The sequence below is a fragment of the Geotrypetes seraphini genome, chromosome 11, assembly GCF_902459505.1.
Source record: "Geotrypetes seraphini chromosome 11, aGeoSer1.1, whole genome shotgun sequence".
In the NCBI taxonomy this organism is placed as follows: Eukaryota; Metazoa; Chordata; class Amphibia; order Gymnophiona; family Dermophiidae; genus Geotrypetes; species Geotrypetes seraphini.
In genome coordinates this window covers 28,655,875-28,673,312 of record NC_047094.1, presented here as the reverse complement: position 1 = coordinate 28,673,312, position 17,438 = coordinate 28,655,875, and the positions used below count along the sequence as shown (strand labels likewise).

Below are 17,438 nucleotides of genomic sequence, written 5' to 3'. Positions count from 1 at the left end.
AACGAGTTCTAGGCGGTTTACATCAATTAGGTTAGGATCCGCATTGACATACAGATTTACAACAATATATCAGGTTTAAAACATAATTAGCCGAGTTTGGCAGATGAAGAAGGAGGAGGGTAGAAGAGAGGGGGGAAAGAAGTGATCAAGAAGGAGGAGCTGAGCCGGGCAAAGGTCAGGCGATTACCGGAAGGGGGAGGTTAGGGGTCTTATTTGCTGAATAGGTGGGTTTTGAGTAGTTTTCAAGCCGAGGTAGGTGGGGGCCTCCAGTATCATTTGGGCTAGCCATGGGTTCAGCTTGGCTGCTTGGAAGGCAAAAGTTTTGTCTAGGAATCTTTAGAGGTGACACAGCTTTAGCGAAGGGAAGGCGAACAGCTGAATTCTGCGGGATTTCTTGTAGGAGCAGTAGAGGTTAAAGTGGGGATTGATGTATCTTGGTGAATAGTCATTTACCGATTTGTAACAGAAGCATGCGAACTTGAAGAGCACTCTGGATTCGAAAGGCAGCCAGTGGAGTTGGTGGTAGAACGGGGTGATATGTTCCCATTTCTTTAGGCCATAGATGAGGCGAACGGCGGTGTTCTGGATCATTTTTAGTCTCCTGGTAATTTTCTTCGTGGAGTTCAGGTAGATAATATTGCAGTAGTCTAGGATGCTTAGAATGGAGGCTTGCACTAGAAGGCGGAACGAGGTGTCATCGAAGTATTTTTTTATAGTGCGGAGTTTCCAGAGTGCCGAGAAGCATTTCTTGACTATGAGGTCGGTGTGATATTCTAGGGATAAATTTTTGTCAAATGTGACCCCCAAGTAGTGCTACAAGACTAGTGCTAGGGGACTCAGAGGTATTGTTTTGATGCTAGACTACTAACAGAGCTGTAGTGACTGGGGACCACTCCAGTTGCCCACTAGACAACAGGGAAATCCCTAGTTAGAGCCTGGAGAGGGTTGTGGTTGTGTGTGTGTATTGGGGGGGGGGAAGGTCCACAGTAAGGTCATTGCTGACAATGCAGATGCATACACTGTTTCCTCTTCAGCAGGTGGTAAGTGCCAATAGCTCTCTGAGGAGAGACTGTGTGCTCATGCCTCCTAAATACTGAACCTTTCTGTATACCAGCCATATAGTGACGTCTTAGCTATTGTTATAGCTTCTGGCACTGGGGCAATCCAATAACCTGTGCCAGGTAGGGATTATTAGACAAATTCCTGACATTCTCCAGTTACTACTGGAAAAGTTTGTTTATACAGCTCCAGCCGAAGAAGGACCCATTCCTCGCCATTTAGATGATGTTCTACAGCAGTGGTTCTCAACCCTGTCCTGGGGACCCCCAGCCAGTTGGGTTTTCAAGATATCCCTAATGAATATGCATGAGAGAGATTTGCATACAATGGAAGTGACAGGTATGCAAATCTCTCTCATGCATATTCATTAGGGATATCTTGAAAACCCAACTGGCTGGGGGTCCCCAAAACAGGGTTGAGAACCACTGTTCTACAGGAATCTGACAGTCTAAGGGTGAAAACCAGGGTGCCTCTAAAGTTGAAGAAGTTAGTCTTTTGGTTTTACTGTGAGAAGCAAAAACAGGAAAACCCAATGTTCCACAGAAAAAGGAGCAATCCAACAACAAAACAAACTGTGGACAAAACACAATGTTCTTCACTTTCCTTTATTTCTTCAAGCAATGATAAAATAATGTCCTGCTCTATTCTCCATATCGGAATTTGTGATTTGGACACCAACTCCATAATTCTAGCGTATTATCTAACAACCGGACCCTTGAGAAAGGCTTTGTTAGCCAAAACACGGCCCGTGTCAGGTCCATTAGTTTCTATTTTGTGTAATAATATATTTCAACATTGGCATATTCCTTCATTGTGGAACAACCAGAGCAGGTCATAAATAATGCAGCATTACCCTAGTACAACTATAACCTGCCCATTCTTCACTGTTCTTATCCCCTGCCATGGCAGGGAATTATTAACTAACAAACGGATCATTTCTTAAGTTATCAACTCACAACGACTATCATCAGAAAAAAGGGGGTTATGAAAGATAATTTTATGCAGAATCTAATTCAATAAAAAAAATTTTGCACATCAGTGTCTAACTTCTTTTTTATAAATAATCTATTGTTACTAAGAACCCATTTTTATCATATCAGTTCCAGTTTATTTCCATAACCTCTTTTAAGGTTATCGTTTATTCCCCCCTACTGTTTTTTACCATAATTGTCCTCTTTTCTATCAGCAATTTGTATTTCTCTACCCATTCTTTCTCTTTGTTTTTACTGTTTATACTGCTAATCAATAATTTGTTATGTTTGTTTAGTGTCTATTTGTTTTTGTTGTCCCCTGCATTATTTGTAATTTTAAAGATTATGTACATCACTTAGAAATTTGAGTAAGCGATGAATCAAATATACAATAAACTTGAAACTTGATTAAATGCAATAAATCACTGTCATTTTCATTGTATACAAATTATGGGTAATTAAGTCTATATGCAAAATCACTTGCTTTTGACTGGACAGCATTCAAATATGTGCATCTAACTGGACTGTATCCCATGTTTAACACTACCAGGTCAGAAGAAAATAGAACTGCCTATTTTTTTTTTTGGGGGGGGGGGGCAGAGGAAGGGGCGGTGCTTAATTTGCTTTACCACTACTTATCGTTTCTATAGCTACGTCAGACATACGTGCTTTCTGAAACTTTATATTTTAACTATTGTATAAATACAGGAGGAAACACCCTATAGATATGTTAGTCATGGAACGGAAGTAGGCTGTTACAAGCTACCTAAGAGTTCACTTCCAATACGCCATGACTAAAACGCTTCCTTAAAAAAAAAAAAAAAAGCACTATATAAGATAGTAAAATGTCTTTTCCATCAAAAAGGTGCAGCTGTGGCCAAAAATTCATCCAACATGCATCCTTTTATATCATCTTACGTTCGGCGTTATATTTTTCCACTTTCCAATGAAAAAAACCCCGCAATGTTTGCACCATTTCCAATTCTCACTTAAAACAGAATCAAACACACATGCACCACCTCTGAAATCCTTAAAAGAATAAAGGGCAGAAAGTTTAGAAACAAGATTATCCAAAGCATGATCTGCCAAAAGTTCCACTCATCAAGGCAGAAGTTCCCTCTGCAGGTGCTACTGAGAAAGCGAACCTTTAAAGCCCTCCACCAGCTGCTACTCCTCCCAGCCTGCAAAAGTTAAGGCGGTGGAGTTGCGCCTGTTCTGGCAGACCTGCAGGAGCCTCGCCTTCCCCCTCCCCTTCCCTCCTCCTCACCGTTATCCTCGTCGCTCTCCGGGGACGCCGAATTCCCCGACGGCCCCAGCGGCTGGACGGTATCTCGAGGATACACGGACGAGAGAGTCGGAGCCTCCCGCGCCATGTCTGTTTTCCCCCCAGGTGCGGGCCGAGCCTCGGGAACCACGCAGGGGCCGCCTCCCCCCCGCCCAAGTCCTCAGCGAGCTCCCGAGGCGCTACTACGGTGGGGCAGGGCCGCCAGCCGGAATTCCAGCTTCCGGCTCTGACGTCACAGTGCCGGCGGGGTAACGGCTGGGCCGGCACGTGGCTTCCCCTCATCGCATTCCTAGAGGTGGTCCCGCGAGCCTGTTGTCGCGTGCGCACGTCTGGCGTGCTTACCAGTCTGCAGCATAGCTGCGTGCGACACCTTCAACGAACAAGGCGCTGTACTATGAACTAGAGGTCCAGCCCTAGGCAGTGGAAAGGGATAGGCCACTGGGGCCATGATCCTACCAATATCTTGCCCAACACAGCTTTACCTGTGTCACTCGATCCAGCACCCTCTCCATCTTTGCATTTTTGGCCTAGCTTTCCAACCGGTAGAGTGAGAATCCGCCACTTTACATAGGGAAGAAAACGACCTGAATTTCCAGGCGAGAGGAAAATATTCCTCAAAGCATTCGATCGGCAAAGAAGAAGAACCAATTGGCAAATGAATAAGTGCAGCGAAAATACAATGTTGATCAAAATCGAACATACGAATGGTTAAAAGAGAGGTGAACTGAAACCTAAGGATGAGAAATTAATAACTGCAGTCATGGACAGCAGATTCCAGACAAGATTTCACAGCAAGCATAGAAAGAACGGGGGAAAAATATCTGTAAGAAAGAGAGAAAAGGTTGTTCATCTCATAACTGGCTGTGAAGCTCTGAAATACACCATAAGATGGCACTTCTAATCCACTAGAAACTTTGTAAAAACTTCACAATATTGCTGTGCCAGATTTAAGAATAACGAAGAAGTTATGATCACCTGGGACACGCCCAATGACGAAGAAGCTGGATGCAAGAAAACCAGACGCTGGTGAAGGAGAAGCCCGTTTTGAGAACTGCACTGATAAAAGAGGTATTGGTGCCAAGTGATTATTCTATGAACAGTGGAGAGAGAAGATCCTCATGATTGCAAGGCAATCAGAGACCAAGAAAATGTGGCAGAAAAATACAAAAATATCTCCTTGGTTTGAGTGTCACAGGCTTGATTAAAAGGAATTGCCAAACACACTTTGATAGGTTAACTTACTTTAAGAGCCCTTTTACTAAAGAGCATTTATTGTGGTTATTGTATGCCAACTGGTTTCATGTGGTAGTTTGCCTGATAGCTCATTAGTAACCCACGTTTTAGCTATTTTTAAAAAATATATTTTATTTGAGGAGGCATATCATGGGTGGAGAGTTGGTGTTCCACCATTATCCAGCTGGTGCATGAGGATAGGTGCATGCTAATTGGATAATGCAGGATTAACGTGGGAACCCTTAGCACCTCCTGCATAACGTAGAGAATGACACAGTGACAAAATTCATCACCATTCCCGGCCCCACAGATAACCGCGGAAACCATCTCCATGTCATTCTTTAAGGAGAGAGGGAAGAATCAGAGTACGAATGGGTACAACCACTGACCCTCAAGCCTTGCATTGAAGAATGCTGATGTAGAAGGACTGAGGTTGAGTAGCAACATTCCAGAGCTAAGATTGTGATGTCATAATGCCTCATTCCACCAATGCCTAAGAGCCAACCTCATCAGTGATGTCACAATGACTTCATTATCCTACACTTGGCTCACATAAGAATCAGAGTATGAATGGGCTCAGCCACTGACCCTCAAGCCTTGCATTAAAGAATACTGGTGTAGAAGGACTGAGGTTGAGATAGACATTAAAGAATGACATGAGATGGTTTTCTGCGGTTATCCGTGGGGATAGGAACGGTGATGAATTTTGTTTTTACTCCCATGTTAATTTTTGCAGGTATCACATGCTAACGGTAGCAGTTGACCTGCAAAAAATAAAAAAAAGGCAAAAAGCCTTACAAATATGCTGCAGTAAATTGAGTATAGTGCTTGGGAAAGTCCTTTGTTACAACGCGCTAAGCCCTGAATTTACCATACTTTTCTAAAGGGGCCCTTTATCTATTTATTGGTGTTTATACACCATTTTCCTGATAAAATATTCAAAATGGTATACAAAAAAAAGCAATCAAACTCAGAAATAAAAGCTAAATAAATAAGAATAGAATTCATAGGCAGCAGAATGGAGAAAGCCATTGGCATCATGGCACACCCAAAATGGTGCATGCTGCCCTCTGGATCCAGCATTTCTCTCCCTTTCTCTCGCTGCAGCAACTCTTCCTGCAAGTCTTTATCAGGCAGGCAGCAGGCTGAAAAATCCAATTTGTGGTAGTGGAGCAGGCATTACATTAGAGGCTGACCGAAACCGGTCATTTTGATTCTGGCTGAAACTGAATCCGCACACGAAATCCATGGCTTGGTTTCAGCTGCAACTGAAGTTGAAACTAAAAAGTCATCACTCGCCCCTCCGAGTGGATGATGTGCACCCCCCCCCCCCAACAAAGACTGGGTCTCTGCAGGCTACTGACATTGCTACCCTCTGAGCCTCCCTAAGTATCAATGGGAACTCCCCAGGCCTACCTTGGTCTATTGACCTCTTCCAGAGCAGAATAGAACCTACTCTTTCCTGCCCACTGCTCTGCCTGTTGCCACTGCTGCCTCTTTAAAACGGTTGTTGAAACTTCCTGCATTAATCTCACAAAACTGCTGTGGGAGGTCCTGGCAGCTATATTGAAATCAGCAAGAGCAGTTGGAGATAGCTTACGGATGCTTGGAGGTGGTGGTGGGGACAGCAGCACCCTTGGGGGATGGTTGGGTGCAGCTGGGGGTAGACGGAAAGTTCTGATGTCAGCTGTTTAAGATAAGTTTGAAATTTCTTTATTTTTATTTTTTTATGCATCCTGCTCCTTTGACATTACCTTCACAGGGTTGGCTATTATCTATCATGTCTAGCTCCAGGTTCTCAAATCAAACTTTATTCTCCCAGCTGAGTTAAGGCATTTGCTTCAAGAATGCCCTTTAGTTTAAGATGAAAGAGGGCAAAAATGACAAGAGGCTAGTGGCATGTATAGTCTTGTCCCCAAAAGCAGGTGTAAAGTACTTGCATTCCCCCCATCCCATATTTTAAAAGAAACTTTTCTAAATGTATTAACTGAATGTAGAGACCTCTGGGATTAGTGTTTCCAAAGGGGTTCATTTTGCACACAGAATGACAATAAAAATCTCATAACAGAATGTACTGGGTACAATTTCAAGTTCTCATATTTACTGATATGAGTCCTGTAACTGAATCATGGTGTCTCATCACATTGCTCAGCACCCTTACCCTCTATGGTTTAAATTTGTGAAACTGCGAGAGTTGCATTGCTAATAAAGCCAATTGTCAGCAATAAAGTAAGATACTTATTACTAGTGTTTCCTTCAGCATTTTTACATAGCTAGGTGGTCAAGTCTTATAAGGAGCTCCCTCTACTGGTAACAGGTAAGAAATCTATTGTAGAGTCAGAGCCTGGAATCTTTATTGATTTATTGAGATTTATTGACCTTCTTTATGAAGAGATTGATTTCATGTTGCTTCTTTTATTAAAGCTCAATGCCCATTTTTTGTATTCAGTGTTTGTATTGGACTGAATAATGTTTTCCATTATTCATATTTGACTGAATTGTATAATATGCTATTCAGTACGGCGCTAGTCTACTACAGTATGCTAAAATACAGTATATAAGTGAATCATAGAAGCATGGAAAAGTATGAGAGATTTATTAGAGAAAGCTGGAGAGGTGGAGACCAATCGTTCATCACACTGTTGCCTGTTAAAACTCCCTTCTTTGCAAATTGTGATATTGACATCGACTAGAAATAAAGCTTTTTCCTACACTAGGCTTTCCTTAAGGAACATTGTGTACCTGCAACTATTTCTAACTTGTCTGTCTGTTCAGCATTTCATAAAACTTTGAAGTCATGGCTGCTCTGTTCTACTTTCTCTGATATTTGACTAATACAACTGTTTTTCTCATGTTTCAGATTTTTATTGAAGTCTTATTTTTTTGTAAAAGCTTTTTTAATTATTGTTTTGTTGTTGTTTTTTTAAAATTATAATGTAGATTTTCAGTTATCTGTCACCCATGGGGATTGGTGGATGCCGGATAACTGTTTTTCTGGTTGTTTGAGAGTGTTAGATACCTTGTCTAACACAGATCTCGGTTCCTCCCCTCCCTCCCACCCCAAAGCACCAGGGCGGCAGTGGTCCTGAGCCACAAACCTCTTCTCTCTCCCTTCCTTCCTCAAGCCCCGAAGCAGCAGAAGCAGGCGATGTCCTGTGCCGTGAACTCCCTTGCTCCCTCCCTTCCTTGCCCAAAGCAGCAGCCAGTCAGCAGGAGGCAGTACTCAAAACGGGCTGCTCACAGCTAGCCCCGTCAGGACCTTTCCTCTGACATGTTGAAAGTGACGTATCAGAGGAAAGTATGTCCCAGGGTTGGCTGCGAGCAGCCTGTTTTGAGTGATGCCTCGCGCTGACTGGCTGCCACTTCAGGTAAGGAAAGGAGGGGGCAAGGGGGTTTGCAGCTCAGAACTGCCACCTGCTTCTTCTGCTTTGGGGCTTGAGGAAGGGGGGCTTTGTGGCTCAGGACCACTGGTGCTTTGGGTCGTAAGGGAGGGGGATTCTGTACAAATGTTTCCGTACAAATGTGAGAACATAAGAATTGCCGCTGATAGGTCAGATCAGTGGTCCATCGTGCCCAGCAGTCCGCTCACGCGGCACCCTTAGGTGAAAGACCAGTGCTCTAACAGACTAGCTTTACCTACGTACGTTCTAGTTCAGCAGGAACTTGTGTAACTTTATCTTGAATCCCTGGAGGGTGTTTTCCCCTATAACAGCCTCCGGAAGAGCGTTCCAGTTTTCCACCATTCTCTGGGTGAAGAAGAACTTCCTAATGTTTGTACGGAATCTATCCCCTTTAACTTTAGAGACTACCCTCTCGTTCTCTCTACCTTGGAGAGGGTGAACAACCTGTCTCTATCTACTAAGTCTATTCCCTTCATTATCTTGAATGTTTCGATCATGTCCCCTTTCAGCCTCCTCTTTTCAAGGGAGAAGAGGCCCAGTTTCCCTAATCTCTCACTGTACGACAACTCCTCCAGCCTCTTAACCATTTTAGTCGCTCTTCTCTGGACCCAGAGAGTGGTGGAAAGCTGGAACGCTCTTCCGGAGGCTGTTATAGGGGGAAAACACCCTCCAGGGATTCAAGACAGGTTCCTGCTGAATCAGAACATACGCAGGTAAGGCTAGTCTCAATTAGGGCACTTGATTTTTACCTAAGGGGCCGCTGCGGGAGTGGATTGATGGGCACGATGGACCACCCAGCAGCAGCAGCAGCAATTCTTATGTTATGTTTTAGGGCTTGGCTGCTTGAGGAAGGGAGGGTAACATTGAAAGACAAAACATAATTGTGGGTGATCCTGTTACTTTAGATGGAAGATTTTGAAAGTGATAAGGAAAATCACACGTTTTCCAGGTTGTGGTGTGAAGAAGACATGGATGATTTGAATTTGAACATTGATTGACTCAAGCAGAAGAACCAACTACTTCAAAGAAGAAATCCCGGTAAATAAGAGAAATTCTAGATGGTGCTTCGGGTCAGGAGTTCAAGGCTCAGGACTGCCGCCACTTCTAGTACTTTGGGGCTTGAGGGGGGGGGGGGTTGCGGCTCAGGACTGCTGCTCCTGGTGCTTCAAGGGACTTTTTATCCAGCTATTTTTTGCTGGGTGAGAGTGCGTTAATCGAGTACTGGTTAGCTGGAGATTCTACTGTAGATTTTTTTAAAATTTTTAATTCTGTGAATTTATTTCCATGGTACATGTAATTTTCCCTATAAACTGCTTTTAGATTTATTTTTATTTTTTGTATTGCGTGGTGTATAAAGTTAATAAAGCAAATCTATATGTCTGTATATGGTCATTTGGTAGAGGATGGGCTGGGGAGGGCTTCAATGGCTGGGAGGTTGTAGATCAGGGGTCTCAAAATCCCTCCTTGAGGGCCACAATCCAGTCAGGTTTTCAGGATTTCCCCAGCAAATATGCATGAGATCTATGTGCATGCACTACTTGAAAACCTGACTGGATTGCGGCCCTCAAGGAGGGACTTTGAGATCCCTGGTGTAGATGGACTGGAGTGAGTTTTGACAGAGACTTCAGTAGTTGGAATCTAAGAACAGTACCGGGCAGAGCTTTGGATTCTTGCCCAGAAATAGCTAAGGAGAAGAAGTGTTACTATGTTACTATATAGGTTGTCCAAATTTGGGAGCAGATCCCAAAGTAGTTCATGAGCTGTTAACAATAATTGCTGTTAATTGGCACTCTTTTGAATTTTTGCATGAATCTGCCTTACACCTTATTCTGTAATATGTGCACTTAAATTTTATAGCATGCAACAGGAGGCGGGGCCATAGAGGCTGGTCAGGGGCATTCCCAGAAATTAGCATTCACACCAGGTTTCTGCAGGCATAAATGCCACACCCAAAGTTAGGCACAAGATCTATGCTAAACTAGATTTCGGCAAGGGGCATGCCACACAGTGCCCTTTGCAGAATGCTAGTTTAGTGCAGATCTTCCTGGCATATAACAGTGGACACCTTTTATAGACCCCCCAAAGGGTCACACTCTAGGTCAGTGGGTCCCAACCTTGCCCTGGAGGACCACCAGGCCAGACAGATTTTCAGGATAGATCTGCATATAATGGAGGTGCCAGGCATGCAAATCTGCTCCATGCATATTCATTAGGGCTAGCCTGAAAACCTGACTGGCCTGGTGGTCCTCCAGGACAGGGTTGGGAACCACTGCTCTAGGTGGCTCATGGTTTTACCCAGCATGGAGATACAAAGTTTCTTCTTTTGCTATGGTAATGAGCTGTTTATGGGGGGTAAAGTCTAGAAAAGTCACTACAGGAGCATGTAAGTTTTTATTACAAGGTTCCAGGAAGTGATTGCTCCTGACACAAACGTTCTTCTTAGAAATCCATAAGTGTATTGTATATTGAAACTGTCAGATTACTTTGTATGTTTTGGAGTCTTTACATCAGCGTTTCCCCCCTCCCGTGGACCCTGTGAAATCTAGGTGTACTGCACCAGAGCATTAGGAGCAGAGTTTGCACTGGTATATTGTTTAAGCTGAATGTGATCTGCTCTTTTCTTTTACTGGGTTTTTGGGTTTATTCTTCTTTTACCCCAGCTCTCAGCTATTTCGTTGGTCTCTCCTCCCTTTTCTGTGTACTTTTAGTGGTCTCCATATCGAATAATTCCTATTGCAAAGATTAACGCTTTAGTTTATTATTCTGATGAATGTCATGGGTTATTTCCATTTTTAGTTCAGGGTTTAAAGCTTATTAAATATATTTGAAATGTAATAAAACTGCTAAAAAATAAACCAGATAAAGAAAATGTTTAAAATTAAGACTTGGCAAAAAAAAACAAAAAACATTGAATACGTTTCCAACTCAAACAACAAGGTTAAAGAAAAATTAATCTGTTCGGGTAACAATTTATGTGCCTCATAGTTGAGGAGTCTACCATCTCTAGTCGACTGTTTTGTTGTTCACAAAGATCCCGCTGTGCAGCTCGCCCGCAAGTTCTCAGCAACTGGACCAAAAGTGTAACGTAATTCCATAATGCGAAACTTGGACGCTGTAATATAAATCGCTCATGGGCTTAATCTGTGAAATGGTATTGTGCTCCGCTGGGAACAGCGTGCCAGGGATTTCCTGCACCGCCACCTCGCTCTTAGTTTATTCCGGCCGGATCTCCGGGTCAGGTTATTTCAGAAGGCAGGGGAGATCGAAACTCAGGCGCCGAATCCCCTGCAGTCTGAGCAACCAGAAAACCTGAGGAGCGCGAGTCAACTCGCCCCTCCCACACCCCCGCCCTAAGGGCACAGTCGGCGCACAGTAAGCTGGGGGAGAGAGCAGGTGGAAACCACAGTAGCTCGAGGCGAGGCGCGAGATCCTGCTAGAGGCGGACCGCGCTGGCTGCGCGAGAGAAGTAGCGGAAAGCTTGAGGCGCTCTTCGCCTTCTCACAGAAGGTAAACATTATTAACATTAAAACCTGCATTCCACTTTCTTAGCTGCTCGGTTTTGTTGTGTTTTTTTTTCTTTTTTGGCTCTGTGTGGGTTTTGTTCACCGTCTGGAGAGGGTTGTTGTTAGGTTGTAGTTTTTTTTTTTTTAACGTGTGCTATAGTTGGCGGTTGCCGTGTCACACGGTCGCTGAATAACAGTTGAATGAGTTTTTTCGTTTTTAAAGTTTGGATGCTAAGGGATCCTTGAGGGCCGCAATCCAGTCGAGTTTTCAGGATTTCCCCAATGAAAATGCATTGAAAGCAGTGCATGCATATAGATCTCATGCATATTCATTGGGTAAATCCTGAAAACTCGACTGGTTTGCGGCCCTCGAGGAGGAACTTTGAGACCCCTGAAAGTGCCATCCGAATTCCTGGTCAGCGGAAAACTGTGTAAGAACTTTGGACTTCGTAATGTAATAATAAATGATGACTGATAAAAGACCAAGGTAGCTCACCCAGTTTCCTGGTAAGGTGGCTCGGTGCAAGTTACCTCTCTGGTGGATCTTAAAAGTGCAAAAGTCATATTGAAGCGCTCTATTCTTGGTGTCCATCCTTGTGCCCTTTAGGTTTCAATGTGTACAACCCACTCCTTGTTGAGGTAAAAGCTCATTTCTTTATTGTTCTCATTAAGTAGAGGCCAACTGAATGGGTGCAGGTGAGTGCTTGAGCATACCCACTATTAGCCTCATATTCTATATAAGGTACCCGACCTTTATAGAATACTGGCATAGGATGCAGGTCACGCTTAATTTTGGGCACTGGATTTAACACCTGATAGACACTATAAACAAAATTCTCTAAAGAAAAGAATCAGTCCATATGGATCTGTACAAATAGATATGTGCAAAGATGAAAAAAGCCTCAAAACTGCAACGCAGCTGTCACAGTAGGGAATTTATAGGTGGAATAGAATGATTCATCGCGGCCTTTTCATCTCATGATGTTTCATTGTGTGTTGAAATGGCTGCGATGAATCGTCCTCTCCATGATGAACTGCCACGAATCATGCCCCCGGTTGCCTCTCCACTGATGCCTCTTCTTCTCTTTGCCCCCCTCCACCCATACACAGACAGCATTGGCTCCTTTCTGACATCACTTCCTAATCGTGGGACCAGGATGTGACATCAGAGGGGAGACGAGGCTATAGTGAGCAGGGAGTCAAAGATGCTGCCTCACGCTGGTGAACTTTTCAAGAGGTATGGGGTCGGGGGATCTGAGAGGGCCTCTTATTTTTGAGGGTGTCAGGGGTACTAGTTTGGGAGAGTGTGGGGGCACTCCTTCTTTGGGGGTGGGGTGGGGGCATAGTCCTCCACAAGAGGTCAAGTATGTGTGGGAGGGGTGCTCCTACATTGGGGGGTCAGGTACTGCCATGGACAATTCATCGTGTCCCGATTCAGCAATGAAACAGCCACGATGAAGCGGCTGTGATGAACCATTCTAAACCCAATTATAGATATAATAAAACCTTCTCTTTATGTCAAACCAGTGCTCTGTGCTAGAGAATAACATGGGGACAAATTTGTCCCTGTCCCGCAGGAACTCAATTTTCCCAGCCCGTCCCCACAGGTTTTGTTGCTGCCCCTGTCCCATTCCTGCAAGCTCTGCCTTAACCACACAAGCCTTGAACACTTGTTTGAAGCTTATGCAGATGAGAACAGAGCTTAGGCATTGGTGGAATGAGACATTATGACATCACAATCTGAGCTCTAGAATGTTGCTACTTATGATTTTGAAGTGTTTGAGGCTCGTGCAGGTGAGGACAGAGCTTGCAGGGTGGGGTCAGGAAAAGAACTCAATGGGATGGGAAAATTAGTTCCCGTGGGGACGGGGAACATTTTGTCCCCGTGTCATTCTCTACTCTGTGCAGTGAAAACTTGCATTTAAAAAATTACATGAAAAAGTACCCCCAAAACTTATCTTCATAAGTTGAAACATGAAGGCCAACCACCAAAAACGGCCAGTTTTTGCCTTAAGCTGCCTCAAGGCACAAATAGGCCAGTGAGGTAGCTACCTAAAATTCCCTACTATGTATTGCAGAGTGTAGGTTCTGAGGCTTTTTTCTTCTCTTGTCCTGCAATTGCTCTTTGTGCATATACATTTCTAGAGGTATATGGACTGATTCTTGTTTTGGGAGAGTTTTGTTTAGTGTTACATACAGTGGCGTACCAAGGGGGGGGGGGGTGGTCCGCCCCGGGTGCAAGCCCTGAGGGGGTGCTCCCGGCCTTGGCGTCCAGTCTCCCCCCCCCCCCCGACGTCCGGATTTTCTCCCACTCCGTTTGCAGTGGAGAAGCAGCCTGCAGCTTTATCGCGATGCCAGCAAACCCTGCGCTGCTTCCTCTGCCGCAGTCCCGCCCCTCCTCTGATGTCAGAGGAGGGGCGGGACCGCAGCGGAGAAAGCAGCTCCGAAGCAGCGTAGGGATCGCTGGCATCACGATCCTGCTGCGGGCTGCTTCTCTACCGTAGGTGGTGCAGGGAGGCCAGGGGGGCAAGCGGTCCTTCGGGGTGGGTCGGGGCATCGGGCCTTCAGGTTGGGGCGGGCAGGCTTTCAAGGGGAAGGGGTGACAGGCAGGCAGGCAGGCCAGGGGGACAGGCAGGCAGGCAGGCCTTCAAGGGGGGGACAGGCAGGCAGGCCTTCAAGGGGGGGGGACAGGCAGGCAGGCAGGCCTTCAAGGGGGGACAGGCCTTCAAGGGGGGATAGGCCTTCAAAGGGGGGACAGGCAGGCAGGTCTTCAAGGGGGGGGAACAGGCCTTCAGGGGGGGACAGGCAGGCCTTCAAGGGGGGGGACATGCAGGCAGGCCTTCAAGGGGGGGGGGACAGGCCTTCAAGGGGGGATAGTCCTTCAAGGGGGGGGGGCAGGCCTTCAAGGGGATCAGGCAGGCAGGCCTTCAAAGGGGGGACAGGCCTTCAAGGGGGGCCAGGCAGGCCTTCGGTGGGGGGTGCAGGCCTTCGTGGGGGGGGACAGGCCTTCAGGGGTGGGATGCAGACCTTTAAGGGGGGATAGGCCTTCAGGGAAGGGGAGCCCTGGTGTAGAAGTACACGAAGGGAATGGGGGGTTCAAAGAGACGCGCATATGCCGAACTTTGGGTGGGAAGAAATAGTGGGTCTGAAAATAGAGAAGAGGGAGAGAGATGATGGACCATGGTTTTTAGGGAGGGAAGGAACAGAAAGGGAAAGAAGTTGGTAACAAGGGATGGTGTGGAGGGGGGGATAGAGATACTGGATAGGAGGGTAGTTGGGAAAAGAAAGGGAGAGATGGTGGACCCTGGGGTGGTGGGGAAGGAAGGAGAGGTGGTGGATGAAAGAGTAGTTAAGAAAAGATGGATCTGTGGAGGGAGACGAAAAAAGGAAAGATGCCAGACCTCCTGGGGAGGGAAGGGAAATGGGGAGGACAAAGATAGCAGATGGATGGTTAGCATGCAGAAAGAAAGAAGAAGGAGACCCTGGCAAGCAAATTATCAGAAGACAACCAGAGCCTTGGACCAACAAGATTTGAAAAATAACCAGACAACAAAAGGTAGAAAAACTAATTTTATTTTCTGTTTTGTGATTACAATATGTCAGATTTGAAATGTGTATCCTGCCAGAGCTGGTGTTAGACCGCAAACGTGAGCTAGGATTTAACAGAGAGGAAAAGTCCTTTTTGTTTCTTTATTTTATTTATACACCACAGCACCAGTGTGGTTAGGAGAAGCCAAAGGGGGGGTAAAAAAGCTATAAAATAAACCCACCAAGATGTTTGAAAAAAACAAAACAAAAAAAAAACAAACACCCAATTGGGCAGGAAAGTTGAATCTAAAAACCAATTCAATAGGCTGAATTGAATTTTTTTTTTTTTCTTGAATCGGGCAGCACTAGTTTGCGATACTGTCTTAGACTTTAGGACCTGGGATTGGGGAGAGATGGCATCCTCAGTACTTTATAATGCAAGTGAAAAGAGGATTTGGTCAGACTTTTGAAGGGTCTGCAGAAGAAAAATATTGTATAGGCTGGGGACATGAGACAGCAGGAAATGGGAACTTTTCTTTTTCTATTTTTGTGAATGGCAAGGCTGAGGATGTCAGAGAGTTCAGTTAAAATATGTGCTTTATAAGAAAATATAATAATGTGTTTTATAAAGTTTATAAGCATTACTGGCCTACCCGGTGAGGTGTTCCTAATGGTGGTGGTGGTGGCAGCGTGTCAATGTGTTGAGAGGAAGAGGTGGTCTGGGAAATTCTGCTGAGCAAACTCCGGGCCCATTTCCACTCCCCAGTTAGTCCACTCCACTCAACTGGTTCACACACTGAGTGGGTCTTTGAGTGTTGTGCCTGGGTAGTTGTTTTGGGATCTTTTCCAGTGGTTTGTCAGTATCTCCTTGTGGTCCAAGAAAGGAAACTTTGTTAACCTTAGCATTGACCTTCAGAATATGTTTGTAACAGCGCTGCTTGTGTGGAATTAGGCTATGTAGTGATCGAAAGAAAAAACCAGACCTTTGTACATTTTTGCACTATATGGTGGGTGTATGAGGAGATTCACATTTTCTGCACAGCTAAGTCCTTGTGAAGTTACCTTGTTTTTTCTGTATTTGACATCTAGCAAGGTCTCTGTTTGGAAGGAAAGATCTAAGCTTAAAAATGAAGTGGCCAGAAATTATGGTAAAAGCAGATAGTGTTGCTGGTTTTAAGAAAGGTTTGGACAAATTCCTGGAGGAAAAGTCCATAGTCTGTTATTAAGACCATGCTTGCCCTGGATCGGTAGCATGGAATGTTGCTACTCTTTGGGTTTTGACCAGGTACTAGTGACCTGGATTGGTTACCATGAGAATGGGCTACTGGGCATGATGGACCATTGGTCTGACCCAGTTAGGCTATTCTTATGTTATGTTCTCATCTGTAGGGGCCTTTGTTTTCACTTCTTATTTTAATGTATTTTTTTTCTGGGAACTTATCAGTATTTTTTAGAATGGGAACAAAAATGGAAGAGAATTAATGTGTGTGGAATGGGGGGGGTGTTTTACTAATTTCTTCAGCTAAATAATTCAATCCACCTTAACCAGACATAGGAGAACTCACGCACCATTCACACACCTTCCAACCAAAATCGTGAAAAGAAAAAAAAAACTATTCGACAACCTCCTAACACTTGACCCCCAACTCTACAACCTATTGACCTCGACCACAGACTACAAAACCTTCAAAAAAGAAATAAAAACCATTCTATTAAAAAAAAAACCACATAAAACTGAACTAAGCATCACCTGCAACTACTCCATATGTACTTCTGACGTCATGACAATTCAGACATAATTTATGTTATGTTTGGAATAATGGTTACATATATGAGGTTCAATAAAAGAAAATTTTCACTGCCTGTTTCTATTACGACCATTTATTTCGTTTCATGGTTATTACAAAAAATATTTTTTTACATGGGGGGGTCAAAAAATGATGGGCCCCGGGTGCCACATACCCTAGGTACGCCACTGGTTACATAGTAACATAGTAGATGACGGCAGATAAAGACCCAAATGGTCCATCCAATCTGCCCAACCTGATTCAATCAAAAAAATTATTATTATTATTCTTTTTTCTTCTTAGCTATTTCTGGGCAAGAATCCAAAGCTCTGCCCGGTACTGTGCTTAGGTTCCAACTACTGAAGTCTCCGTCAAAGCTCATTTTAGCCCATCTATACCATCCCGGCCATTAATGCCCTGAGATTCATACTTACATCTGATAGAAACAGGTATACATCTGGTGCCCAAAGGTAGGCACCGATTGGCACTGTCCTATAACTTGTACCCCCATTGAGGGTGAATAACAGGATCTTATACCCTATCCCCCCCCCCCCCCACCACACACACACACTTTCCTTCACAGGTTCTTAATGTCGGTCAAAAGGCTTAGAAAATGATGCAGTGGTTAAAGCTACAGCCTCAACATCCTGAAGTTGTGGGTTCAAACCCAC

At 44.6% G+C, this 17,438-nt stretch overlaps 2 protein-coding genes across 13 annotated transcripts in view; one reads left to right on the top strand and one right to left on the bottom strand.

Annotated features, from left to right (window-relative positions):
* The window catches only part of TMC7 (transmembrane channel like 7), a 102,404-nt gene extending 98,641 nt beyond the window's left edge, over positions 1–3,763 (bottom strand). For 2 of the 6 annotated variants that reach the window (XM_033962901.1, XM_033962903.1), the window contains exon 1: positions 3,298–3,545. In XM_033962901.1, coding sequence (XP_033818792.1) covers positions 3,298–3,403 — 106 coding nt within the window. In that variant the 5' untranslated portion in view covers positions 3,404–3,545. Of the gene's footprint in view, positions 1–3,049; positions 3,117–3,175; positions 3,209–3,297; positions 3,551–3,657 lie in introns of those variants that run through there. The other 4 variants (XM_033962902.1, XM_033962904.1, XM_033962906.1 and 1 more) reach the window with 4 other exon arrangements.
* A 442-nt stretch (positions 3,764–4,205) lies between these two features.
* TMC5 (transmembrane channel like 5) overlaps positions 4,206–17,438 on the top strand; it is a 102,590-nt gene continuing 89,357 nt past the window's right edge. For 3 of the 7 annotated variants that reach the window (XM_033962898.1, XM_033962892.1, XM_033962894.1), the window contains exon 1: positions 11,223–11,456. The gene's annotated coding sequence lies outside the window, so the exon portion shown is untranslated. Of the gene's footprint in view, positions 4,384–8,854; positions 8,988–11,221; positions 11,457–17,438 lie in introns of those variants that run through there. The other 4 variants (XM_033962895.1, XM_033962893.1, XM_033962896.1 and 1 more) reach the window with 4 other exon arrangements.